The 27133-nt window shown below is 40.1% G+C and overlaps 1 protein-coding gene across 12 annotated transcripts in view; it reads left to right on the forward strand.

Moving 5' to 3' along the window:
• The window catches only part of R3HDM1 (R3H domain containing 1), a 79753-nt gene that overhangs the window by 45688 nt on the left and 6932 nt on the right, over positions 1 to 27133 (forward strand). For 6 of the 12 annotated variants that reach the window (XM_030952254.1, XM_030952251.1, XM_030952252.1 and 3 more), the window contains 15 exons: positions 645 to 704; positions 786 to 926; positions 3386 to 3494; positions 3591 to 3686; positions 4995 to 5032; positions 5115 to 5165; positions 5318 to 5529; positions 8081 to 8338; positions 10803 to 10957; positions 15588 to 15848; positions 16225 to 16345; positions 21114 to 21268; positions 21826 to 21974; positions 24048 to 24151; positions 24759 to 24926. In XM_030952254.1, coding sequence (XP_030808114.1) covers positions 645 to 704; positions 786 to 926; positions 3386 to 3494; positions 3591 to 3686; positions 4995 to 5032; positions 5115 to 5165; positions 5318 to 5529; positions 8081 to 8338; positions 10803 to 10957; positions 15588 to 15848; positions 16225 to 16345; positions 21114 to 21268; positions 21826 to 21974; positions 24048 to 24151; positions 24759 to 24926 — 2078 coding nt within the window. The remainder of the gene's footprint in view (positions 1 to 644; positions 705 to 785; positions 927 to 3385; positions 3495 to 3590; positions 3687 to 4994; positions 5033 to 5114; positions 5166 to 5317; positions 5530 to 8080; positions 8339 to 10802; positions 10958 to 15587; positions 15849 to 16224; positions 16346 to 21113; positions 21269 to 21825; positions 21975 to 24047; positions 24152 to 24758; positions 24927 to 27133) is intronic. The other 6 variants (XM_030952261.1, XM_030952260.1, XM_030952263.1 and 3 more) reach the window with 4 other exon arrangements.

Raw genomic sequence — 27133 nt, forward strand, 5'->3', positions numbered from 1 at the left:
GTGCAGAGCTCCATGTGTTTCCACACACAGTGACTGGGAAGCTTCGTTTCTTGATGTGCACAGATTATGAACTGTGCATTATTGGATTTCATTGCATCTTAATAGTTTATTTGAACCAGTGCAAGCAGTTTCAAGAACAGTGTTCCTTCCCACCACCTCGAGTTTTAGCTTTGTGTTTCTAATATATCAGCACATTGCCACATGTGCTAGCTTTAAGCCCTTGGTTGTTGGTGAAGTGCCCCCACCACTTTCTCAGTGATCCCCTGATGTGCTTCACAATCCAAGGGCCAGCTGAGGCCTCTGCACCCTCCCTGCCCACACCAACCAACAAGGAACAACCTCAGCCCTGCTTTTCCTCCTGGAGCCTGTCCTCTCCATGACTGCGCTTCCTGCTGAGCCTCCTGGGCAGGGACTTCTTGGAGGATGTGTGTACTCTGATATCTGAGAGCAAAACAGCATGGTTCAATACAAAATAGCAAAAAATTAATACCTTGTCCTAAAAATTCTGCATTTGACACCTGCTGGTCCTGTTTCCAGTCTGCCATCATCCCTTGATCACAGCTCTGATCTGTGTATTCTTAAGATGAATACAACTGCAGTTATTGGAGTGTCTCATATGTGAGTTGCTGTGTTTTTATTTTCAGGGACAGAATGATGCTGCTGAAATTAGAACAGGAAATTTTAGATTTCATTGGTAATAATGAGTAAGTACTGTACTCTCATAGGAAAAAAGAATTCAAGAGTGTTCCTGTTTATTTAATAAAGCTACTATTCCTTTCTTCCAGAGTACCAAGAAAAAAGTTTCCCCCAATGACATCTTACCATAGAATGCTGTTGCACAGGGTAGCTGCTTACTTTGGATTAGAGCACAACGTGGACCAGAGTGGGAAGTCAGTCATAGTGAATAAAACTAGCAATACAAGAATGTAAGTGTCAAAGCCTTGAAAAACCCTTTTGATGCATAGCTCTAATGTCTGGGATGTGTGAGGCAGTGATGCTGTAGCAGGTGAGGTCTGTCTGCTCTCTGGGAGCAGGCATCAAGGAGAGGTAGTTGAGAGCTCTTTACTGTTCATGTTCTTGCTGTGTAATAATGTGATCTGTTTGAATTCTTTTGGGGAAAGAAGGATGTTATCTCTGAGTTAAGAAATTTTGTTGCTTTTCTGGCAGAGACGCATTGCTAATTTTGTTTCTGTGAAATGCGAATTTATAGCAACTGTTTATTTGTTTAAAGGTTTACACCAGTAAAGTGTACAAAGTGCGTTCTTTGTTTCTTTTGGATAGCAGAGCCAGCTCTTATCTCAGAACAGGGTCATTTCTGATTTGGTGAAGGGAGGGGACTTGCACAACTGTGGCTTTTGTATTGTAAAATTCTACTGGGAAAATTCAGCTGTTGAAGTTCTTGTGTTGGAATAATGTTGATTACAGATCTGTCATGGCCTTACAAATAAACATAGCCAGGAAAACAGACATCAGTGGAAATGTCAACCAGGTTAACAAGCCTGCTTGGTGTGCTGCTTTACTGGGAGGGCTGGGGAGTTCTTGGAGAAACCCCCAGGAAAATCCATACTGCAGAGAAGATAGCACTGGGGCCACAGCAACTCTGAAACCTGTGTGGAATTGAGGTTTTCATTCAAGGAACCCAGCTGTTCTCTCCATTCTCTGCACTTGCTCTGTCTCCTCATTCTCTCTCAAAAAGACAAAGGTCTAATGTGTTGACATATTTATGCCACCTAGTTTCTAGTTTTAACTTAGAGCATTTGCCTGACACCATTTTTTGTTGGTCTTGAACATGAAAACAGGAGTTTACAGTGCCTGCATATCCTAATCTCAGTCTCTAGGTACACTCTTTATAGCTTTGGGAGAAAAAAATCAAATTATCCAACCTATTTTAGAGTCAGTAGGACTGAAATGATATGCTACACTGAAATTTCACTTAAGTAAACAGTTTGTCCTCAGAAATTTTAGAAATATATAGAGAACCTATATGTTGAATACTTGTATTATTTATGTATGTATTTTTGCTTTGGCTGTACAATCTATATCTAAATTGACCTAGAAAGCCAAACATTTCAAATCTGTTGCCTTTGCATCTACCACCATCTCTAGACTTAAGCTTCAGTCTACCACTTCAACTGTGGAATAAGAACTAATAAAATATTATTTCGTTTTTATGCTTTTAAAAATAATTTTAGACCATATTTAAATAGCTTGTGGCCTCTGGAAGCCCTTGTAGGTGTAGTTACTAATTAGCAGGCATTTCATCTAACCTGCAGACATAAAGATTCTTGATGTTTTCAATATTCTTATTTTAAATCACTTTGGATACAAAATAAGAATTTAGAAAGAAAACCTTGGAGATCTGCTCCATGTGGAATAAAGCCAAACTTACCTTTTCCTCATAGGCAGGTTCGCGGCTCCCTCGCCGAGCAGGGATGTTACTGACATCAACCACCCAGTGCACACTGGCACGTCTCAGTGGAGTGGGAGTTGGTGATTGCAGGGCAGTAAATTCAGAGACCTTTAAAAGAAAGAGGTAAGACAGTCTAAAGGTTCTCTGAAATGCCTGCTAATTATGTTTGGGCAGCCAGTACCCAATAGGCAGGGCTGGCTGTTTGGTAGAAAAAGCTCCCCTCACTCCATCCAGAAGTCCTAGGTAATGATAAATAACAGAAATAGAGAAGAGCATACATTTATTCTGTCCTCTATTAGATAAATATGTCCTGATTGTCTGAGCTCTTCTCTTACGATAGCAGTTGTTTTATTATTCAGGTACTTGGTATCTCTCTTTAATAACAAGGATTTGCAAAATACCACTTTTTCCTTCACAAAGTAGACAAAATACCAAAGCATTATTTATAATCTGTTGCTTCACTCTCTCCCTGACTGTGTGAAGCTCTTACTTGCCTGCATTATACTGTTCTTCTCTTACTCATTTCTGCTTAATTTTGTTTTAGAAGTTTCTAAATTTCAGTGCTTTCTCCTCTACCTTCTTTCTTCTGTTTTCCTTTGAAATGAAGTCTGAGGTATTGCGGCTCTAGTGGCAAACACCTGTCTTCACTTCCATGCATGCCCAATATCCATTGCATGGCACCAGTTGGGATTCAAAAGCACTTCTGATTCCCCAAGGGCATGTGGTTTGCTTCCCACCTTAACTGGGAGTTGCAGCAAAAGCTTTGAAAGGAGGAAGAGGTTTTTAAAAGCAGGTTTGTTATGCCTCAGGGGTGCACCATATCTTTTCCATTGCCCAGACAGCCAAAGTCTATTTATTTCAGTTAGAATGTGAAGTATATTTTAAATTACACCTGAATATATTTCAGTTTGTTCCACTGTGTGTATAGTATGTTTACAAAACCATAAATATTTTGCTTGTAACAACTTTTCTCAGACCTGACCAAAAGTTTTGTGAGCATATAAAGGATGAGAAGAGCGATGACTTCCAGAAGCGGTACATCCTTAAGAGAGATAACTCTAGTTTAGACAAAGATGACAACCAGGTAAAGCACACATGGCTTATTCCTTCCACTTGCTGTGTTTGACTGTGCATTCTTACTGTTTTCCTTTGCAAAATAACACTGTACCACTTAATTTAGATGAGAATACGATTAAAAGATGACAGAAGAAGTAAATCTATAGAAGAACGTGAAGAAGAATATCAGAGAGCTAGAGAAAGAATATTTGCACAAGATGTACGTATCAAAACCAGTCTGGCACTGTTTTCTATGAACCCTTCACACACATACATGCACAGGTGGCTTTCCAGGAAACGGTTTCTGAATGACACTGAGCAGATAAGAGAGTGTGGCCTGAGTGAGTTTTAAATGATATTGCAGTTACTGAGAAATCTTCTGTTTTCTCCAATTGCTGCTGTATGAAACTCAAACAATGCAAGAATTATTGAGGAGTGTTCTCTAGCATTACCTAGTGCAATGCATTTCCCCCCTTTGCATTGTTTTGTCCCTCACTGCAATTTAAGTTACAGAGTTTTGGTACTGCAATCATGTCAGTTGCTCAGAGCAATAATTAAAAGAAGAAAAAAACCCAAGCAAATTTTGAAAGAACCAAACTCTTTTCTCACTTGTATCTATAGCAGCCACATTATGAGTGGTAACAGTAAAATGATTTGCAGTCCCATATGTGAAATTCTTGTCAGGAATCTGATCTCCTGACTGGAGATACTCTACAGGACAACATTGCAGGCTACAATTCAGTTGCAAGTAGTGATTATATTGAGTAACACAGAACAAATATGTCTTTAAATATATGTGTTACTTTTAATAATCCACTTCTGACATTTATCTATAACTCTTGCACATCCAAAACCAGATTCCAAAGAGAGTAATGAGCTCTTGAGAGGCTAATTTATATTTTTCTGTTCACCTTAGTAACAAACAAGAAGAATGGACTTTTGGATATAAAATTACATTTTCCTTTTGCATTTTAATTTACTATGTATTAAACCCTTAGAAGCTTTGTGCCAGATGTTGGGAGTCACAGTCAAGGACAACATAATTTGAGTCAGGAGCAGCCTTTTTGGTTCTGTTCCATGTGCTCTGTAGCTTACCCAGACACGTACCCAGGGCACTGAGCAGTTACTGCAGCAGCAGTGGTCTCTCCCCCTCCACCCTTCCCAGCAGAAGACAAGGCAGCTCAGGTGCTGTGACAGCCCTGGGAATCACACACCAGCTGCAAGTGACAGAAGGCACCAAAGGCCCAAGGGAAGAATTGTAACTTCAGAAAAAGTCTGATAGAAACCAACTCAGCAGCATTGTAACTATCCTCATGCTGACTTTGATCTCCTGCACATGGGCCTTTTTATGTTGTCTTGTTTCCTCATGGAAATTGTTACCAACAGGTAAAGTTTTTCAGACAGCTTAATATAAAGAGGGTGCTGTAGAAGTCTGTGTACAATGCAGAAGACTCCAGATTGCTGTGTGTTCTGTAGTAGGGGTTATAAATGCCATTCATATTAATTTCTGCACTTCTTTGCCCCTCAGTCCCTGTGTTCCCAAGAGAATTATTTCATTGATAAAAGGTAAGAAAATTTGCTGTTTAATTCTGTTTTGTCTTCCTATTTTCTTAATAAATATTAAGCTATCTTATTAAAATGTCAACAGAATCCAGGAGGAAGAAACTAATAGTACACAACAAAGACGACAGATACTTAGGTATTTGATGCTTTCTTTTAAAAAAACAAAACCCAAAGTATTTTGCATGCGTTTACCCTTTCTTTCTTGTTTTTTGTTTGTTTGGGTTTTTTTTCCTTTTCCCTTCTTTTGCAAGGGCTGCTCATGCTAACAGTTGAGTTTGTAACTTGCAGAATCAATAAGGAGGCATCGGGGAGATCGGCCAACAGCCACCAGAGCAGCACGGAGACGGAGCCGCGGCCCTGGAGCAGCACGGACTCGGACAGCTCCCTGCGCAACCTGAAACCCGCTGTCACCAAGGCCAGCAGCTTCAGCGGCATCTCGGTGCTGAGCCGCGGGGACAGCTCTGGCAGCAGCAAGAGCACGGGCAGGCTGTCCAAAACAGGTACAGCAGCCTCGGGGCAGGCTCTGGGGGCTGAGCCGGGTGGGCGTGCCTGGTGTTCCCGGTGGGGAGGCTCCCTGCGTCCCATTCCCTCGGGATACACCTACAGACCCAGCCCTAGAGCCGTCATGTGCCAAATGCAGCCGACACTTCCGGCTTTGGAAGGAGAATTTCCAAGTGTGCCAATGCCTTTCATCTCATGCAAAGGGTTTGAAAACGTTTTTGACCAGAAATATTTTAGTGTAAAATATTTGGGGTTCAGGTCTCCCATTTCCAGTGGGGCCAAACTGCATTGCAACATCTTAGAAAATTTTGCACTGCTATACTGCTAGTCAGATAAAACAGCTTTAAAGCCTATGAATTGGTAGTTATTTTTATTGTGTTCTCTTTCTTTTGTTAAATCAAAATGAATATGGCTCAAATGCTTACTTAATTTTTAGACTGCTGAGAAATGAGGTCAATGGAACAAAGTTTACTGTTTAATTTTCAAATTCAAAAATGTTGGGGAAAAATTCTTATAAGAATCAGGGTTTCAAAGGGGCTTAACTTGTAATTAATGTGAAAACAAAATCTCAGAAAATATGGGAATTAATCTTCTGTGGGTCAAAAATGAAATTTTGCAAATATTTGTATTTGAAATGCCAACATAACTTGTTCCGGTTGCTAATCTGTGAAGAATTTTCAGGCTTGTAATACATGGGTGTGTTATTGGTGGCTGCTTCAGAATTTGAAACAGAACTATAAAAAAGCAGAATATAATTGCTTACCTTATTAGTATTACCTTTGATCTTTTTTATAAAACTTGTTTCTAAAGAGGATCTATTTAAATTTTTTGCTTTTCCTTAAACCACTACTACCTTTTAGGCATATGGCCACACTGCAATATATTAATGCAGTAAAACAGTAACAAATTCTGTTTATCCATTATATACTTGTATAAAAAAAGACTCAAACCAGTTCAAGGTATTTCTGCTGTAAAATTGTGCTATCATATGGAGTTAGTCCATTTGGCAGTGTAGTGATGCTGTTTGGCACAGCTTGAAAAGAAACTGCAGCCTGACAATAAAATACATTATTAGAAGTCTTTGTTGACTAAATTTCAAGAACATAAATGGATTCTTAAAATTTTTGCTGGAGTCTTTATTTTGGCATTCTGAGAGTTTGGACATTCCAGGCTGGGAATGCCCACCTTGATGGTTGTTGCTTCATGCACTTCCAGGTTGTGGTGATTGGCACATGTTGAGCTTGGGTTTGTTCACGTTGTTCAGGGATGTAATTGGCTCTGGTTATAATGGCTTCAGCCTCACTTCTCTGCATAATCTAGAATGAACACGCTTGGAAATGAATCCAAGTAACTGCTCAGGCAATGATGGTTTTACAGAGCTGAGATGTGCTGTCTCACCCAGCTTACAATTAATAGCTTTGATTTCACTTAATTCAGCAATAAAAAGGCCAATGCTTCAAGCTATGCTCTCTTTGTAAACACAAGTTGAAGGATTACAATTAGCAACTTTTATAAGGGAGTGCAGAGTAACTTCAAGCAGCACAAAAATTCCATCTGAGTGCTTTTTGAGTCTTTCTTTTTCTTCTAGATTGTAGAGAGACTGCTAATGGGGAGTTTGTAAATTTAAACAACTGTATTCTGTTTCCAAGTACTGCAAATATCATGCACTTCTTACAAAGTCTTTGCTAAATGGTATACCTAAATCTCCAGGTGTCAGGTGGTCTGGGAACAGCAGTTCCACAGACCTCTCTGTACTGGACTTTTGGAATATTCCTTTTAGCTGCATGCCTTGGCTTTCCGAAAGATCGGGGTCTGGTTCTCCACTGCCTTGCAATGTTTATAGTAATTCATATCTGTAAAATGAGTACTGATTTCAATTGGCTGTTTCATCCTCCTTTGAAATTTGAATTGTTGCATAAAGCCAGGCTAAAGCTACCATCTTAGCCTCATTTCATTTTTTCTAGCTATATTCTTGATTTCAGTCTGCAGATTGTCAGAGGAGGAAACAGTGTTGAGGGTGGTTTTAGTGTAGTGCAAATTGTCCAGCAGGTGAGTCAGAGAAGATCTGACCCCCAGCAGTGGAAATAAACTGGTCCTTGGTTTGCCTGCAGGCCGTGTGTGCAGGGCATGAGGCTTTAGCCAACAAATCCACAGGGTCAGCAGGGCCCTGCAGCTGCATTCCCTGCACAGCTGCAGGAGCTGGGGCTGGGATTCACTGCACTGTGCATCCACTCCACCATTTCACAGTAATGACCAATCACTTCCATGAATTCTGGAGGTACAAATATGCATTTTCTGACCAGAAAACCAAGCTAGATATGAAAGCCTTACTTTGCAGTGCAAAGCAGTGCTGAATTGACCCTTGGTTCACAGAAGGGATCTTGTAATGATATTCCAGGGGAGATGGAGGGGGAGTCCATTGACCCGGCTGCTGTGAATAATGTGCTTAATGCTGAGCTTTCAGGGTGAGCACTTACAAGTGTATATTTTAAAGTGAGCTTGATGTTACTGTCTCCAGGTAAAACCAATTTCTCATTACTCCTTTCCTAGGTTCAGAATCTTCTAGTAGTGTAGGGTCCTCCACGGGTTCTCTCTCTCACAGCCAGCAGCCTCTTCCAGTGCCAGCTCTAAGCCAGCCCTCCCCTGGCACGCCTGCCGTGTATCCAACTGTCAGCTCTAGTAACTCTCTTTCCTTTGATGGTGGCATGAGCGGGCAAGTGGCACCTGCTGCTGGCAGTAGCTTCTTTCTGCTTCCCTTGGAAGCAGCGGGCATCCCGCCTGGCAGTGTGCTGGTCAACCCTCAAACAGGTTGGTACATGCTTGGGGGTGTCTCTGTTACTCTGGGGAACTTGGGAAAAAAATGCACGAGTGTTTGCATAAGGCTTCATGTCAGTATTGTCCTTTGTCCTTTATTTTTCTCTTTTTTTTTTTTTTAATGTGGTTGTGTTCATTCAATGCACTTAATTCAACAAGGAAGTGTGACTGGCGGATCAAAGGAATGAGTAAACTCACATGATTTTCTCTAGAAGAGTATTACCTTACATATATGAGTGACTTGCACAAAATACAAAAATCATATGATTTACTATCCAGAACACAGAATAACTTAATTGTTTCAGCTTTTTTCAGGAGAGGAAAACATCCTTTCCAATGCTTCTATAACAGTTTCAGTGAGGGGAGACAGCCTGAGAAAGGATTTATATTGACTTGAAAGAACTTATCATCCTGGATTTTTTTTTATGCAACCTACTCACGTCTCTATGCTCAAGGCTGTTAATACAAGTGAAAGAAAGAAGCACAGGATGAAATACTATTTCTAAACTTGTCCTTGTCACTTTAAAACAGGATTAAATCAGTGTTGGTGTAATTGGTCAATACTGCTATTTTTTAGTAAGTAGTAGAAAATTGTTACTTCATAATGCAGATGCAAGGAGATCTGTAATAACTTGTCTGGATTAAATAACTACCATTCTCAGGGCAAACTTTTACTGAAAAATTAGGAAATACTGAAAAATTTAATTTGCCTTTTATGTAAAAGGTCATAATTTTGGTATAATTATTTGTTTTCATTGTAGAAAATAAAATAATTCAGGATATACTTATCATCATTCTGTAGATGGACTTGATTATGTTTGAATATAATTGCACATGATGTTTGAAGCAAAACATTTCTCATTGGGGTTGTTAAATGTAGTAAATATTTTTTTTCACTAAAGGCATAACATTGAAATAGATAAATTCCTCTTTTTCCTTAATATGAATCAATTGCTAAAAATTGGGTTACAAATGAGTTGCTGTAGGACTTAATTTTCATAGATAGCCATTGGATTTGGAGGAGAATGTATTTGTCATCTTAGAGCTAAGTTCATTAGTAGTCTTTGATAATTATGTTAATGTCTAATGAGCTTCTAGTAGAAGACAAAGAACTTGGAGATCAAGGAACATTTAGGTGCAGATAACCTTTGATTTCCAATGTACTTGAATCGTCATATTCTGTAATTGTTCCTCTGGCTTTACTGTTCCAATGCCAGCCAAAGCAGAGATTGGTTCCTCAGGGTTTCTGACAGAGAAATCTGTGCCTTGGTAATTAGGAAAAGACAGTTCTTACCCAGCCACTACAAGAAATAAGTGAAGCTCTGGTGATTAGCAGGAAGTAGTAGAAGGAAATAAGAAAAGTGGAGTCCCTGTTGATGAGAACATTCCCAATTCTTGATCATTGAAGAGATATCTACTAAGCTCACTTGAGTATCACCTGATGAGCTGCAGTCCAGCTGCTGTAGCTTATGTTCATGCTCCCTCTGCCATGAATTCCTCAGTCCTTTCTTCAGTAACTGTTCCACTCCTGATGTTGGGCAGTTGCATTTAATATGATGGCACCAAGAAACCTAGAGGAGCATTAGTCTGCTTTGAGAGGGTGCAAAGGCTTTAGGCTCAGTTTGAACCTTTTTAGAAAGGATAAGAATATCTTTAAATCAGAGGAGAAAAAAATTTACATCAGTGTTGGGCCCTTTAAGCATCAGAATAAGCCAATGCAGGACACATGTCACTAAGCAGGTAGGCACAGGTCCTTGCCAGCCAGGCTGTTGTTGCTTAGGTTTTTCCAACCCAGGCACAAAAAGAAATCACTGGGTTTTTTTTTTATAATTTACTTTTATGCTATTTATTTTTCAATTCTTTTTCATTGGCCCATTGCTGTAATATTGAGGTTGCAAATTATTAAATAGGAGAATAATTCTGTGTTATTTATTTTGAAAGCTAAAAGCCAATTAATCTAAGAATAGGGGAAGAGAGTCCTTTATCAGTAATCTCATTAGCAGTCATGGGAATGCCAGGGCAGCTACTGCTTTATATAGTTTTCAAAAAATATTTGCCTTTAAGCTCTCCTGTGTTCTGACTGGTTTTCAAATTGATTAAAGGAGGTAAATTTTTAAGATATCCTTAAAACAGTATTTTAGTAGAGTTTTCCTTTATTACTCCTGTCATATTCAATCTACTTGGTTAAAAATCAAGTTTCAAGATGAGTAGCATATAAGAAATTTTTGTGTGTTCACTACGTAAAGACTGGGGTATCTTTGTTTAGCTTCAATGTTTTGGGTTTTAGCTGCATGTATATGGTTGTGGGCATTTGGCATGAATCTGTCATATAAACCAGTATGAATTCTCTTATTTTTCAATGTTATTGTATTCATTTTGCCTGCTGTTAGTACGTTTGTCTGTTTTGTCCCAGCTGAGATGGTGCAGCTGGCTGTGTTTGTTGTCTTTCCCCGGGCAGGTCAGCCATTCCTCAATCCTGATGGCACTCCGGTGGTGTACAACCCTCCCCTGCCTCAGCAGCCTGTTAGGAGCCAAGTGCCTGGAGCTGCACCTCAGCCAGCCCTGCCCAGCCCCAGCCAGCACCAACCCGGAGCCAACCCCGTCCTCTCACAGGTGCACTTGTCAAACACGTGCTCAGGGACACCAGGGCTCTCACTCACCACTGGGAACAGGGGCGGGGGTTATTTGTTCTTCTGCACTGGATGTGGAAAACAGTCACACACATAAGAAGAACTGGGCTTTTTCCCTCCCACTCCTCACAACTGTCAGCTCTGATCGTGCCTAAGCATGGTAGGCAGCCTTTTCTTAAAAACACTGAGGAATTTTAGTATGAAAATATTCTGTAACCAAGAACAAGAGATTCTGCCTTCATCCCTAATTGCACTGTGGAGTTACCCAGGCATTAAAAGCAATATAGTTGGCAGCTGGGAAGAGTTAATCCAACTGGAACCTTGGGCTTCATGTCTCAGGGTTGTTTCTCAGCCAGATAAATTCCTGGGCTGTACAGCACAAGCAGGAGTCATGGCACAGTAGGAGTAGCTCAGGACTGGTACAGCATGAACATCTCCTGAGTAACACTTCAGCATATTCTGCTCACAAAAGCCACACACACGAGTACAAAATGTATTTTATCCTTGTCTTGTACAAGAGTTTAGGAAAATAGGCCAGATTAAAGACTGTCCCAGCCCTAGTAGGAGAAGAAAAGCAAAATGCTTGGGCAGGAGAAGGGAGGGTTCTCCCTCTCCACAGCAGCTATTTCAGGCACCAAGGTACTGGCAGTAGTCTCCTGTGGTATTTTCAGATGGTTATTAAATTTTATCATAAAGTTATTTACAGAACTTCATCTAAACTGTTTACCTTTGTTTGTTCTCCCTGTTTAAACCTGTTCAGATAGCTGGATATGCCACAGTAGAGCTGGTCTGTTTTGAAAAAGGTCTCATTTGTACTCTTTCTAGTTCACAGAAGTGTGTATGTAATATTTGCTATTTTCTTCACAAATTCTTTACTAATTCTCTGATTACCTTCTCAATGGATGCTGGAATAAAACCTGCCTGAAATATTATGAGCAATGATAACTATCTAGAGAAAATATTTTAGTACTGTTGAATAAATGAAAGTAGTATGTTTGAATCCATGGTTAGTAGTAAATTCATTCTGCCTTTAGATGCTTTGAAAGAGCTCGTGTTTAAAATGTATGTGGAGTTTTTAGTCTCTCTGAAGGAAACAGTAAATGTTAAATAGAAGCAATTTGCTGAGATAGCTAATATAGTGTATAACAAATAAAGCAATGGATGTCTTATGGGAGACTGAGATATTCAGAGTTACTTCTGTTTTCATTCTATGCAGTCTTAGGCTTAAGAAAAAAGAGGTGTATCCATTCTGTTTCTGAGAGTGGAGCGAGTTGCTCTTCTGGAGCACAGTTGCTTTTCTCTGTTACAAAAGACTTGTTTTCACTTCTCTCACTCTGTTAACCTTGTTCATAACCCTGTTATTTCTGCAGCCTCTGCGGGCTCTGCAGCCTTCCTCCCAGCCTGTCCAGTACTCTGCAGTGTCGTACCCACCCCCGCTCCTGCCAGCCTCCTCTGCACAGCAATACTCTGTGGTACTACACCTTCTCTTCTCTGCTCCTTGCACAGGCTCCTCTCTGGTGGCTGCTGCCCTTTGCTTGGCTGCTTGAGTGCTGTGTGATACCAGGGTAGTGACTGGCTCTCAGTGACACAGCACTGAGTGCCCGAGATGGGAACGTTTCACATTCAGCAGGAATATGTGCAATTAAGGCTGTATCTATATATCTCGGTATTTTGAGATGCATTCTTTCCTTTTCCCTTTGTAAAGAAAGCTTTTCAGTGCTGTTTCATTAGCCAGTCAGTACCTTTTTATGTCTCTGGATTAACCTCTTTCCATTGCTTCCTATTGTTTCCTTGTCTGCTCACTCTTCTGCTAAACCTTAATACATTCTGAGGGATCAGCTGCTCTAATTTTTTCTGGTTACCTTTTTGTAGCTTCTCTGGTAGAACTTTCAACAGTCCCACTTCTCTAGTATCTATTGTTTAATAAGTTGAAGCTGGAAATAAAATACCTCAGTCTATCAAAAACCAGGAAAAAAGAAAAAAAGTCACACAAAGTGAAACTGAAACTTTGTAAAGGAGAGTTGTTATCCAAGGGAGAATCTGAACTAGATTAGATTGAACTAGGGAGATCTGAACAGGTCAAAGTCTGCTCTGATACTCTACTGAGTGCATGTTTGTGTTGGGTTTATGTGGCAAGCTTTTGGAGCAGAGAGCTGCAGGGATGGCTTCTGGGAGAAGAGCCTGGGAGCTGCCCCACTTTGGACAGAGCCCATTTCAGGCAGGAAAGCAAGGAGGTGCTCGAGGTGCTGGAGCAGAGCCTGCATCCTGGGGAGGAGACTCTTGTGAAGCAGATTCTCCCCATGAAGCCCATGAAGGACCATGGTGGAGTAGATACCCACCCTGCAGCCCTTGAAGCATCCCACAGGTGCTCTGAAGGAAGTTGGATCAGGTTTTCTGGGAGGACCCACACTAGGGCACTCCACTCCTGAAGGACTTCAGCCTTTGGGAAGAACCCATATTGAAGAGGTTTGTGAAGGATGGTATCCTGTGGGTGGGACCCCATGCTGGAGCAGAAGAGTGAGGAGGAAGAAGCAGTAGATACATGATTGGGAACCAATCACGAGCCCTATTCTCCATCCCTTGTGATACTTGGAGGAGGAGGTAGAAGATTTGGGAGTGAAGTTGAGTCTGGGAAGAAGTAGTGGGGTTAAGGGAAGCTGGTTTTAGTTTTGTTTTTACTTCTCACCATCCTACTCTTCTATTAATTGGCATAAATAAATTAATCTTCCTGTGGTGGTCATTGATGAATGATTTTCCTGTCCTTTTCTTGACCCATAAGCCTTTCATCATAGTTTCTCCTCCCTTATTGCTAAGGATGAGAGGAAGGGTGGAGTGACTTGGGGGACACTTAGGAGCCAGCCAAGGTTGACTCATCACAGTGTTGTACAGCAGCTAATTTCCAACATTAATCAGAAATGTCTTATAATAAATACAGTTTAAGCTGAATTCAAAAGGGATGTTGCTTCTGAAGTTAATTGAGAGTTTGAATGGGTGCTAAAGCAGAGAAGGAAACTCCTTCCTGTTTGTAGTAACTTCAAAGAATTTCACATTCAGGAAATGGGTTCCAATACTAAGTGCCCTGGCAATTTCAAAAATCTATTCCTGCTGATCGTAACTTATGTAACATAATGAAAAGGATTGATGGTCTTGGGTTGTATTCCAAGTGTAACACCTCTGTAGTTGGCACCAGGAGAGTGCTTTCTCCATTTATTGGGAATGCCATGTTCCAGGGCTGAATCCTCCTTGTACCATACCTGTCACTGCAGGACAAAGTGACCAGGTCAGACTTTACTTACACTGGTAGTGTAACAGAAATCAGTGTGGTGTGGCTTGGGTTTATCCTTCAGACATATTTAGAGCTAAGATAAACTCACATGCGCTATCTCCTCTTCAAACTCAGGATTTGGAAAAGCAGAATGAAAAATCCAATGTAGAAAAGCATTATAGTTGCATTTAATAGGCATCATTAAGGAATGAAATACCAAAGTCAGATTACTACCTAATGAAAATAAGGCTTTTTAAGATGTATTAAAGGTATACTAAATTAATGTATTAATAAATAATAAATGTATTAAAATAATAAATGTATTAAATTAATAAATGTATTAAAGGTATACTAAATTAAGTTTTAGGTGCAAATTCATATTTCCGACAGTAATTAATAGTATCTTTAGCCTGGAAACTAAAAAAAACCATAACATCAAAAAATGTGAATGTAGCTAATCAGTAAAAGATGGAGCTTGCACTTACTTTTTCTTGATTAATTCCTATCTTCTTAGGATGATCTAAGACCAGATGGTCTTGAAATAGTTTTAATGTACCAGCATGTTTGGAGAGTCTACTTCCAAAGTATGAACCAAATCTTCCTGTTTAGCAAAAAACAAGCGATACTAGTTAGTGATCACTTCTAATTTTCAGGATGTTGCTAATTGATGCTGAATTGCTTAGTAAGAAAAGGAGCTTGGGGTTACAGTAACAAGTTTTGGATTCCACAGGACCCCTGCAGTGCAGAGTGCAATCAGTGGCATCCTTTCAGGTGTTAATAAAACATAGATAGAGGGCAGCCACTGGAACACATTTCTCGCTGTTGTTACTGGATTTCAGATGAAAAGATAATTAATCTTTGTGTGTAGGATAATAACTAAGTTAGAGGAATGTACCTTTAAACTCAGGATTAGAACCTCATTATGTTAAACTCTTAAAAGCAAAACTTTACTTCAGCAATCCTAATGCATCCTGCTATTTTAACTGGGGTTAGATGTTTTCGCTCAAGTTTTTGAGTCTAATCAGAAAATGTTAGAGACACAAATTCTGAACTTTCTTTTGACAAATGAATTCTCACAATAAGTAGAAAAAGGCAGATGTAACACAAAAGGCAAAATATTTGCAGTGAAAAGAGTGAAGTCTGAACATGGATGTTCTCTCCTGCTGTCAGCCGTGAGGATACTTTGCTACTGTTCCGCCTTTTTTGGTGTTCTTTGGCTGCTGTTGCTACTGCCCAGTAATGTGAGACGTGCTCTCCGAAACTTACTGAAGTACTCGGCTATTTTATTTCTTTTCCCTCGAACGTGCATTTGCAAATGTAGTTTTCCCTTTTTTCCCCCCTCCTGCAGCAAGACAACCTGGGATCGCAGTTCAGCCACCTGAGCCTGGCGCGGCAGCCGCCGGCCGAGGGCGCGGAGCCGGGCCCGGCGCTGTTCCAGCCCGGCGTGGTGCTGCAGCCCCCGCAGCAGCCGGGCTTCATCCTCGCCGCCGCGCCCGCAGCGCCGCCCGCAGCGCCCCCCGCGCCCGCCCCGCCCTACTCGGGCCCCGCGCACGCCGTGGGCCAGCCCGTGCTCCCGCAGCAGGGATACGTGCAGCAGCCCGTGCCACAGGTACCGCACGGCCTCCCGAGGGCTGGGGGAAAACTGACCCTGCTCTTCTACTCGCGACCTGTTTGTACTGGCTGGGGCTCACTGGGGAACTGCAGCTCTGCTGTTGTGCTGGGGTTGGGCTCTTTTCTGGGTATGGGTTTTGTGATGAATGACTTCAGTTTGCTTTCCTCAAGCAAACTGTCAACAAGGAAAGTAGAGGAATTGGCTGTTAAAGAGGGAATTTATGTAGTATAAGGGATTTTTGAATCGCTGAATTATTTAACATCCATTGCACCTTTTAATAAATTTTGCACTTTTTTTAATGGATTTTGCATTTAGATGTCTGCGTTCTCTGAAGCTGCCTGCAGGCAGTGACCCTCTGACTGTTCCTTTGCAGATGCCACCCTGTTACTGTACCCCCAGCCAGTACCCGCACTCCAGCCAGCAGTACCGCCCTGTGTCTGTCCATTACAGCACACAGCAGAGCCAGGCCCTGCCCCAGCCTGGCCAGCAGACAGGTTTGTTCAACTCTTTCAGCATTTCATTAGAGCACTTGGGGTGGTTTCTCTCCCGCTTTTTCATTTTAAATTTACTTTGCTGTAAAATTTCAAATAAAGTAGAGGATCAAATGTAAAATACAAAGTGTAGCTAACCTAAGGTGGAGAAATTTCAAGCACTTGTGCATGAAACTTGGGATTCAAGCCATTCCTTTGAGTGGCTGATGCTGTAACTTTAATTACAGGGGTTTTAAAATGTAAAAGTTAACAATTTAAAAAATTTGTAACCTAATAACTAATAACTTGATTAGCTTGCAAAGTAAGATAAATTAGTACCTTTAAATGATGTGACATTAAAGAGATGTACCTTAACTGAAAGTTCTAAGCTAAAGATCCTAATCTTAGATGCTGTGGCAGGAAACGAGTGCTGTGCAGAAGATATTGATGATACTGTTTTACTCTTTCTGTCCTGTGATTAAAGCTATCAGGTACTGGAATATATAATCTGGTTACCTATTTTAGTAAAGACTTTTCAACTGACTTACCCTTCCATGAATGTTAGCAAGTTTCATTTCCATCTCCTTCCTTCTTGTCTTTTTTTTCCCTTACAGATTTTAACTGTAGGCTACCATTATTCTCTCAATCTGTACTTCTAATTACTGTTATGACTTCCTCAAAAGATTTGTATTCCTGAAACAAATTTGCTTCTCAGTAATATCTTGACTCATGGTCAAAACTTTCAGAAGTAACTAGGCAGAGATCCTTAAAGACCAGACTTTTATACCAGCTCTCAGCTGAATCCATAACATCCTTCTGAGTTTCCTTCAGGAGGGTCTTTTTAATTCCTTCCCCTGCCCCTCTATGTGTTGCTCTATAGAAACAGGATGGAAGATCAACTTTTACAAATATTAACTGGATTTATTTATGTCCTATGAAGCAGCATGTAAGAGGGATAGCTCCTCTTCTGCACTTCTTCTAGGAAATGCTCCAATAGTAGCAACACTTGATGGAGTTATTCAGGGTTTAGTTCACAAAGATTTTTTTCAAAGGAAAACAAATTACTTGGTTTTGCAACTTGTGTTATCCATGGTGTTAGAGATGTGTTACCCAACTGTATTACACAACCTGCTTTCCTTCCTCAGAATTTTTAATACCTAGACTACTTAATAGCAAAAAGTCTGAGGCTCAAGGGGGATTACTTCCCACTGTGGGGACACCCTGTGTGAGCAGCACACAAACTCCCCAAATCAGAGAGCTCAGTGTACATTTGTACCCAAACAAACCAGTCTGAATAGGAAAGCATGGGGTGATAAGGTGCAAAGGGATGAACTGGTTGCTATTGGGTAAGTTCCTTTCTTGTATAATTTTAGCTCTTTATATTTTAACTGAATTTCACATGCTGTGGGTGAAAAGTGTCAGCAGAGAAACTCCCTCTCTGTCCTGGAAGAAATAAAATAAGTAAGCTGTGCAGACAGCTGCTCTACTGCTTTGATCATGTACCTTGTACTTGCACTCTGACATCAAGGGAACCTGTTTAGGTAGTATGGGGATGGTCCAGCCAATAATTCTATTCAGTGTTGGGTTATTTGGTGTTTACCAGCACTAAATGGGACAAAGAAGGATCTTACCAGAAACTGCATAATTAGTGTTTAACTGAAAATCTCCAAACTGCTCTCCAGCCATTGCTGGTTCTCATCTAATGCTTTATAGGCAAATTTGAATCAGCATTTTAGAAACTGGTGGTTCCATGTCTTGTTATGTGTTCTGGAAATACTTCAAAAGATGGTGTATTTGAAAATTCTCTCCCTTGTAATTTATTTTAAACCATTGATATTTGTATTAATTTGACACAAAGCTACACCTGAAGTGGTTGATGCTTATTAGCAATGTGTGGTTTTGAGCCAAAGGCAGCACGTTACTTGGCTCATACAGCAAAGTGGCTGGGCAAAAATGAGACTTACAAATCTTGCATTACATAAAAGCCATGGGGGTTGTTCATCTCAGGAAGTGGTTATTAACTATGAAATAACTTTCCAAACACAAATTCAGATAAAAGATGGCAGCTTCTGAGAGCATGGCAACTGCAGCCACTTCTGGTCTAATGTTGAGGAGTGGCCTGACTTTATTGATGAGCTGTTGGATTCGGGGCCGTAACACTGTCTGAGAGGTTTACATTTCTCACAGTGAACCGGTCTCTTTTTCAGCTGCTTCCTGGCTTCCTTTTTAAAGGGGTTTCAGGTGAAATAATTTGGGGGGTTCACTTCTAATAAAAATGCTTTCATTGCCCAAAAGATGTTGGGAGAAGAAAACTCTCCTTAAGAAAAAAAGCATTTCCAATTGCCATGTTAATGTGAGCCCAGTTACCACAAGACCTAACTCCAGGTTGTTTAAAAATCCAGTCTGAACTACAGTTCCTGTAGGAACATCAGCTGCAGTTCAACTGCCTTCTGCTTCACAAGCCAGGGATAAAACTACTCCAGTTGTAACGGTAGCTCTAGCTGTAATAGTCATAACCAAGCTCATCAACTCCCAGCTCATTAACTGAGTGCTTGTACTTGCTTTTCTGTTCTTCAATAAACACTGTTTCTCACTCCTAATGCATTATTCAAAAAATGTATTTCCATATTCTGTGAGTTAACTTTTCTTATCTAAACTGTGATTTCTTTTGAATTAGGTAAATATTAAGAAACCTGCTCCTATTTTTACCTCCAGTTTCAGAGTATTTCTGTGTAATGGGGCAATCTGTGTAATGGCAGGTGTGGGGTTTGTGCTGAGTGCTGCATTTCTGCCAGCCCACTCTATGCAGAGGTGAAACTGCAGCTAAAAATAGAGCATTCTTTGGAACGCTCTGGGGAACCTTCGTGGCAGCCAATTTGTATTGTTCCAGTTCCCTCTGCTTGCAGAATTGATTGTATCTGTCTCTGCAAGTGCCAGAAAGGCTGCAGAGCTACTCATGGGTCCATTGCAATTTCTGGGACATGAGGGGTTCAGACTGCAGGTGCACTGTCACAGCACAACTTCCCATTCTGCTGCTTTTTAGGGACCACAGACCACTTTATAACCACTTTATAACAAAGTATGTTAAAGCATTTTGTATATTACAGATATGAAGGGCATTTTGTGCACAGTTCAAACTTAAGTTATTAAAAATTCTAAGTGCTAATCCTACTTCAAGCATGTATTGTTCTGAAGTTTTGTCTAGTCCTCTGAAAATATTTATAGTGTTGTGTGTTTCTAATGAATAGCTGTCTTGGTTTTAACAAACTGAATCTTCTTGCCTTTAATTTTCTGAAGCAGTATTTGATAATATTAACAGTCTTTGTTTGGTGTTCATTGTTGCAATTTCTATGGAGAGCCTGCTGAGGCTGTTAGTCCACAATGTTCATTGTACTGTGTGGACAAAATCAATGAACATCCGAGGGTGCTGCTCACAAAAAGGTGTTTTATGTTAACTGGATTACTTTCAGAATAGACTGAGCCTTTTTTAGCACAGTTTAAAGAAAACCCAAGGGAGTTTTTGCAGCTAAATTTGCTCTATTATAGTTCCTTGCCAAGGCAGGGAGCATGGGGAATGTCAAGGTCAGTGGGCTGTGAATGTGTCCAACTCAAACACAGACTCTTCTTGCCGTCAGTGCATCTTGACAAGCCCAGTTTTGTTATTCTGGAGGGATAACTGGCTTTGTCTCAGAAACACTGACTGTGTTGGGGTTTTGCTGATGTGGTAAGTAGTGCACACCTGTATGATGGAACATGAGAGAAAAAGAACTTGTGTTCTGCATGTGTTTGGGTCATGGTAGCAGTTACCTGTGAGATGCTTTTTAAAAAAAGAGGAAAGGGGAGTTTAGGTTTGACTTTTATAAATGCACAAATTTCCTCTTTGGCATTCATGCTTGGGGTGTTTTGGTTTGGGTTTTGGGGCAGGGTAGGGTGGGTTTTTTTGGGCAATTTTTGAAAGATAGGATACCAGTTTAAATAAAATAAATTGTTTTAGAGACACTATAGAGGGGTGAATATGAAAATCTTTCTTTGTGTCCCTAAGATAACTTTGAATATAAAACATCTTCCACTATGTACCAACATGGCTTGAACTTGGAAGATTTTTCTCAGTCCCCAGTTGGTTTTAGCATGACAGATTTCAGAAGAAATTGCCCCTTTGGAAAGGATTTGCACACAGGCCTTATGCAAATTTTCCTGAAGTCTGATTTAGTTTTGAATTGCAGTCACAGAATCACAGAATTTCTAGGTTGGAAGAGACCTTTAAGATCATCGAGTCCAACCCATCTTCTAACACCTCAACTAGATCATGGCACCAAGTGCCAGATCCAGTCTTTTTTTAAACAGTCAAGATGCTCTGACCCCTGGGGCACCTGAGGTCCAAGCTGAATTTTGCATATGTAGAATTTTCAAGCCAAAGTACCTGGAATGGCCTTGTTCACAACACCAGACAATGAATTGGGTTTGGTCCTGTCTAGCATGCTTTGTTCAAGTGCTTCCAGCTTTCACCTGTCAAATCAAGGTGTTAATGCATGTAAGCCAGAGTGTAAATGAGTAGTGCACGCATGTGGTAGCAGCATTGCAAACAGTATAGAAAATAATTCATGCTGAATCCAAATGAGTAAATCTGTTAATTTTAATGTTGGCTTCTTTTTATATGCATGATAAGTTCAACTGTTGTGAAGCTGCCAGATTAAACAAGCCATTGGAAAATGCTACACGTGTATTTTTGAATAGGCAACTATGCTTAAAATGTGTTCATTATTCAAAGTAAAATTTAAATGTATAATTTCAGGTTACCAGATTTTGCCCAACCAGCAGCAAAACTACCAGGGTTTAGTTGGAGTTCAGCAGTCTCAGAATCAAAATTTAGTCAGTGGCCAACACAACAACATTGGGAATCAAATTCAAGGTGTGATTGTTCCATATCCCTCAGTGCCATCTTATCAGGTGGGTAATGTATTCATAACTTTCCAGTGACTCTTCTGTGGGTGTGAGTGTTGGGGTTTTCTTTGAATCCTTTGCTTTATGGTAGAAATGGTAGAAAGCTGCAAGCAGGTGCCAAAGGTGACTTTGGGGACAGAAGCTAAAGATACAAACCCATAACTGAAGTGAGAAGAAACAAGAGCTTGTCACAAGTGCACAAGTTCTAGTGCTGTTGAAAGCCAAGTGCTGAGTCAGTTGCAGTTCAGAGGGTGGGGAAGAAAAGCTTGGAAGGTTTCCTTCCCACCACCCCACTTTCCATTGTATAGAAAATAGCTTGTTAATTCATGGAGTCCCTTGGCGGCAACATTTCCATTTGGGAGGAAAAAGATTTAAAGTTGGTTTTTTTTTTAATATGGTGGTGTTATTTTAGCTACTGTTACCACTCTTATTCTGGTTTTAGAGAATTCCAGGAGATCTTTCAGTTTCTGGGATTATTTTTAAATTCTTATATCAAGTGGATGATGGTCAAGAGGCAGAAACATTATCTGCAGGAGAAAATCTTACTGTGTGGCCCATTGCAGGTTTCGGTGCCTCAAGGTTCCCAAGCAGTGCCCCAGCAGACATATCAGCAGCCTGTTATAATTCCCAGCCAGTCCAGCCAAGGACTGCCCACCACAGGAATGCCAGTCTACTACAGTGTCATTCCATCAGGTCAACAGAACAATCTAAGGTAGGCTTCAGTGATACTTGATTTCTCAGCAGCTGGGCTTAGTGGCTTTGTAAGAACTGACAGGATCTGGGTTTAGTACTATTAATATTAAAACTATTGTTTTAAAAGCAGACTTACATTCTATTTATTTTTTGCTCTTTTGCAATTAAGTGAAACAAGCAGTACTGCTTTACTGTGACATACTTGTTGGACTGGAAAACATTGTCTCTATCGCACTTTCAGCAATACTTTACTGCAGTTCCACCTCTTAAATATTCTGCATTCCATTTCTTACCCATGAGACACCAGTGTGCTCAGCAGTTCAGTATTTGTGCAATAATAGTTAAGATGACTATCCAAATTCACTGGTTTTGACAAAGATACTACATGAATAATGTGTAGAGGAAAAATTTGAATCCCAGAAAAAGACTGACTTCTTTTTTGGTACTTTGCATGAAAAGATTTAGCTTACTTTGTATTGTAGATGAGGCCTGCTGGCACCAAGCTGGGTGTGACACAAGTGTAGAAACTTGGCTTTTGTTTGATAAATAACCTTTTTTCTTTTTTTTTTTTTTTTACCTACCTTGGTAGCAGCAAATTGGTCTGCATGTGCAGCCCTCCCTGAGTATACATCTGTGTCCCCAAAGCAGTCTATTTGAGAAGAGATAGGAAGTACCTAGGAGAATTCATTAGGATTCAGCTTCTTACAAATTTTTCTTTCTCAAGTTTTTTTGAACTTACAAATGTGCAGTGTTTAAAAATACCTGGGAGCTTTTAAACAAGCAGCAACAGTTTGAAGCTTGTTCATCCTTTTGAGAGTGCAGACCTCAGTAGTATTTGTGTCATCGCCACATGGTTTCGTCTACTTACATCTGGATTCCTGTTCTTTGTATCTGAAGGGTTTTTAATCCTTTTCTGTTTTATATTTGAGATTCAGTGAAGTCACAGGTAGGCATAATTCCAGACTTTTCTTGAATGAAGTTTGGTTGCTTGATCTTTTGTGTAATTTAGAATGTCCCTCTCCTTTATTAGGAATTCAGAGCAAACTAGCAACCAATGACAGCATTTGCTTTCATCAGAATAGTTATGCTGCAGCACTTGGACAAGGAAAGCAGAGTGCTGTTCTGCAGGAGCTGAGTGTCAAGCCTTCAGGTCACTGCTGAAAACTAGAATCAGTAGGCAGAGCAGAAGCTGTGTGAAAGCACCTGTGTTAGTTTTGTCTGCTTTAATGGAAGGGAATCTTTAAATTACAATTATATAAGTGACCTATGGGACAAAGGATGGAACAAACTTTTGACAATATGGGTAAAAATAGGTCCAAGAGGATTAAACCTACTTTTTTTTCCCCCACAATTTAAAGGAATTGTTTTATTCTCAGAATGGTTATCTGTTAGTACAGGATTCTATAGGCACTGTTCTGACTATGGTCCACCAACCTGATGTTCTGGCTGAGCATTAGTGGTAAAATAGAATCTAACTGTATCTATTACCTGGTTTTCCCCTGATTACCCTGAAAAAATACCTGGCATAAATAAACTTTTCAAGTTATCCTTTTCCTACATTTTGCAAACAGCTGAATGGTTGTTTATCCCCTGGAGTCCTGTTCCACCTCCTCTCTGGGCTGTGTCAGTGGGCCCTGGGGCAGAGCTGTCTTTGCTGTGCTGCCCCAGCTGCCCAGGGCCAGCCCCCAGCTGAGGGACTGCATCCCAAACCCTCATGGCAGGGGCTGTGGGGATCTTGTAACTGAGACCTAATTCTGCTGCAGTGAGCAAGACAACAAATTGTCTTGTTGTTATTATTATGCCGCATGTCTTTATGCTGATATAGAGCTGTGGACACAAAAATAGAACATCAAAATAGATGAATTAATACAGTTCCTCAGTGTAGGCAGGGCACGTGTTTTTGCTAAGGAAGTGGTGGGAAGCTTCAGTCTTCTGAAGAATGAATGAATTCGGGGTAGGTGGGAATATTACTGATTTAAAATGAACAAAAGCTCAGTGATTTGCAGTACATGTACACAGTAAATGCAGAAGTCATGATTAAATAGGTGCAGCATAAATGCCTGTTAGTCATGTTCTTTTTTTGTTATTACAGTTCATCTGTAGGATATTTGCAGCCTCCTGGATCAGAGCAGATACAGTTTCCTAGAACATCATCACCATGCAACTCACAGCAGATTCAAGGACAGCAGTGTGCAGGTTGGGAGAACAAAGTTTTTATTGATAAGCTTAAAAAATGTCTAGCTATTATTATGCTGGGTGATTGGATATTTGCTATTAAGGGATGATTTAGAATTAACTGCTGTATTCAATTTCTTCTTTTGTTCCATTTTTTAATTTATTTTCCATTTTTAACCCTGAGGCAGATTAATTTGAAGTCTCAAACTTTTAATCTTTGAAATACCTTGAGTTACTTTCTTAAAATCCAATACCATACATCATAATACCTTGCATGTCTATGGGTGAGTTAAGACAGACATGGGAACCATACATTGGCAGCAGAATCACTTCCATCCTTTTCTGAATAGCCAGATGGGTCTGAAAACTTTGGGATTTGGGTGTCTGTTTGACAGGAGGAGTGAGGTACATTTTGGAAGCAGCATACTTGGCTCTTCTACTCAAGAACCATTCTAGATTTCAGTTAACAGAGTAGGAGCAGTGATTCTCTTAGGAGGTTTTGAGGGGAGTTTGAAAACTGAGCATTGTGGGGTAGCTTTTTGACCTGCTGGAAAGCTGAAAGAACTTCAAAGCTGTGTGGGGTATTTTGTTTTTATGGCAGCCTTATTTACTGCTTTTACTTTCATAGTTTATAGCAACCATTCAAGTCAGAAGCCATCACCTCCTACATTATTGCCACCTTCATCCAAGTCAAAGCCACAGCAGGCTGCTTCCATTGTGCACTACAGCATAGTGTCTCCACCCTCATCATGTAAAAGTTCACCCACTGGTCTTTCCATCATGCAGCCAAAAAAAGGTATCTTTTATTGGGATTTTCATCTAAGCCATTCTGTCTAGAACATGCTGTAAATTTGCAGATTGGTTTCATGGTTAACTGCTAGAACAACTGCAATTTGAGTGCCATCTCTGATTTTTTTTTTTTTAATTCTTCATCTGTATTGCTATTATTGTACCTTTTAAAATGATAAATTGGATTTTAAGTGAAACAGTGGCTCATGGGGGCAGCCTGGAGCCACCCTCAGCAGGTAAATGTTACTCAGCAGAAACATTTCAGTCAAGTTCAGAAGGTTTTGATGTACAAAATACTTGGGTCATTTTTAGAAGGTGCGTAAACAGAAGCTTCAATGTGTTTGAAAGCAGTGCTGACATTGATCTTGTCAATCCATGAAACCTTTATAAATGTTAATATCCAGAGACTTAAAACTCTGAAGGTCCAACCATAAAATTGATGATGGACTGGTCAGGAAAATAGGAGCACTAGGGTTAGCCAACAAATAAGAGATTACAGAACAATCCTGTGACCACAGTGGCACGGTCTTTATTTACTATTAGGGAATCTGATACATTAGAGGCTTGCTTGGTAAAAAAGGGATAATCTCAAATTCTGCTATCTCAGTATTTTGCAAGCAAGCACTAGATTAAACAACCCTAGATCAATGACCTAGATTCTGCTACAGATGTGGTGTTACTTACAAACATTTATCTTTAAAGTGTTTTTTGAACCTGTTTATTAGTAAATAGATAACATGCAGTTAAGTGGTAAGCTAGCTGGATTAGCAGTTCATGGGCAGGTTTGGTTTGGTTTGGTTTCCATTTTGCTTCAAGTTTGATTGGCTTTAATTCTGGAAGATTGTCATTTCAGAATGTCTAAAGGGAGCCTTGCACTGGTTTGTTTTTCTGCCCTCCTATCCTGGAAGTGCTGGTTTTGTGCAGTTTGGATGGCCTGGTTCAGACGTGTAAACTGGGAGTTCAGGGAATTTCAGGAAGGAGGAAGCCCTCTACAGGGGAGCAGATTCTGGGGAATAAATCAAAACTTGTGCATTTCAGCAAGTGAAGACATGGAGATGCTGAATGAAGGTGTCTGAGGTGGGGCCAATGAGCAGGTCCACAGACAAGAAGCAGAGTTGTGTTACAGGGGACCAGGCTGTAAAGCTGGGGGAGGCTTTGAAGGATTTCTGGGTTTCGCTTCTCATGGGATTTGACAGGTCATAAAGTGTCTGCAAACTGACTTATGCACTCTATGACACTTCATTGTGTCAGGATACTTGGTTAGGAAAAGAATTCCATTTATTTTCACTTCCTGAAATGCTGGGGAATTAAAACCAAAATAAAAAATATGATTTTCTGAATGCATAAAGTTTTCTTTTGCAGTTTAAATTGCATTTTAGATTGACACTCTTTTAGAGATGGTGGTGTAGATGTCTCTAGAAGACAAACATATTTTTGTTGGGTGTTCCATTCTCACAGAGATAAGTCAGAAAGAGTATGCTAGAGTGTTGTAGAATGAAATACTATATATAAACCAGTAAGCTGTAAATTATTATAATTTAGAAAAATTTTAAATATATGCATACAATATTAAAATGAAACCCATTTTTGTGTGCTAGACACAGTGTGTGTAGAGGTGTTTGGTATATCTCAGGTTTACATATAGGGACTAGATAAGTTTATGGCTTTACCAGTGGAGAACTGTTGTGTTGTATATTATTCTGATTATGTAGCAGCATTAAACAGAATTTATTCTGTTGTGCAACAAAACAGAAATATTCACAATGTGGCTCTTGCAGGGACTCCTTAATTTATATCCTCTGCTAAAGCTGGCCAGATACCTGATGGTTCACTTGCAATCTGTAACACCTGGGTAAAACTTCATGCCATTAAAAAGAAAGTATAGATGTGAAAACATTATTAATTCAATTAGCCACGTAATAAATATTTCTGAATACAATTTACAAAAGCTAGTGTAGTTTTAATGTTATGCATTCCTTATTCTACATTGTTTGGTTTGATTTTTGAAGAAGTCTTTCTTTTTGTGGAGCCCAGGGGTAGTGAAAGCAATAGCCCATTGTAAAAAACACCAGATGAATGCATTTTTTAATCTGTACCTTGATGCTATGACCTGGCAGTAAATTTAGAAGACTGCAGAACCCTGCTTTCTGGATGATTAAATGATGTTTAAAGTGTTTTTTAATCTTGGTTTCTGAGAAATGTTGTAACAAGTGG

The sequence above is a fragment of the Camarhynchus parvulus genome, chromosome 7, assembly GCF_901933205.1.
Source record: "Camarhynchus parvulus chromosome 7, STF_HiC, whole genome shotgun sequence".
Lineage (NCBI taxonomy): Eukaryota > Metazoa > Chordata > Aves > Passeriformes > Thraupidae > Camarhynchus > Camarhynchus parvulus.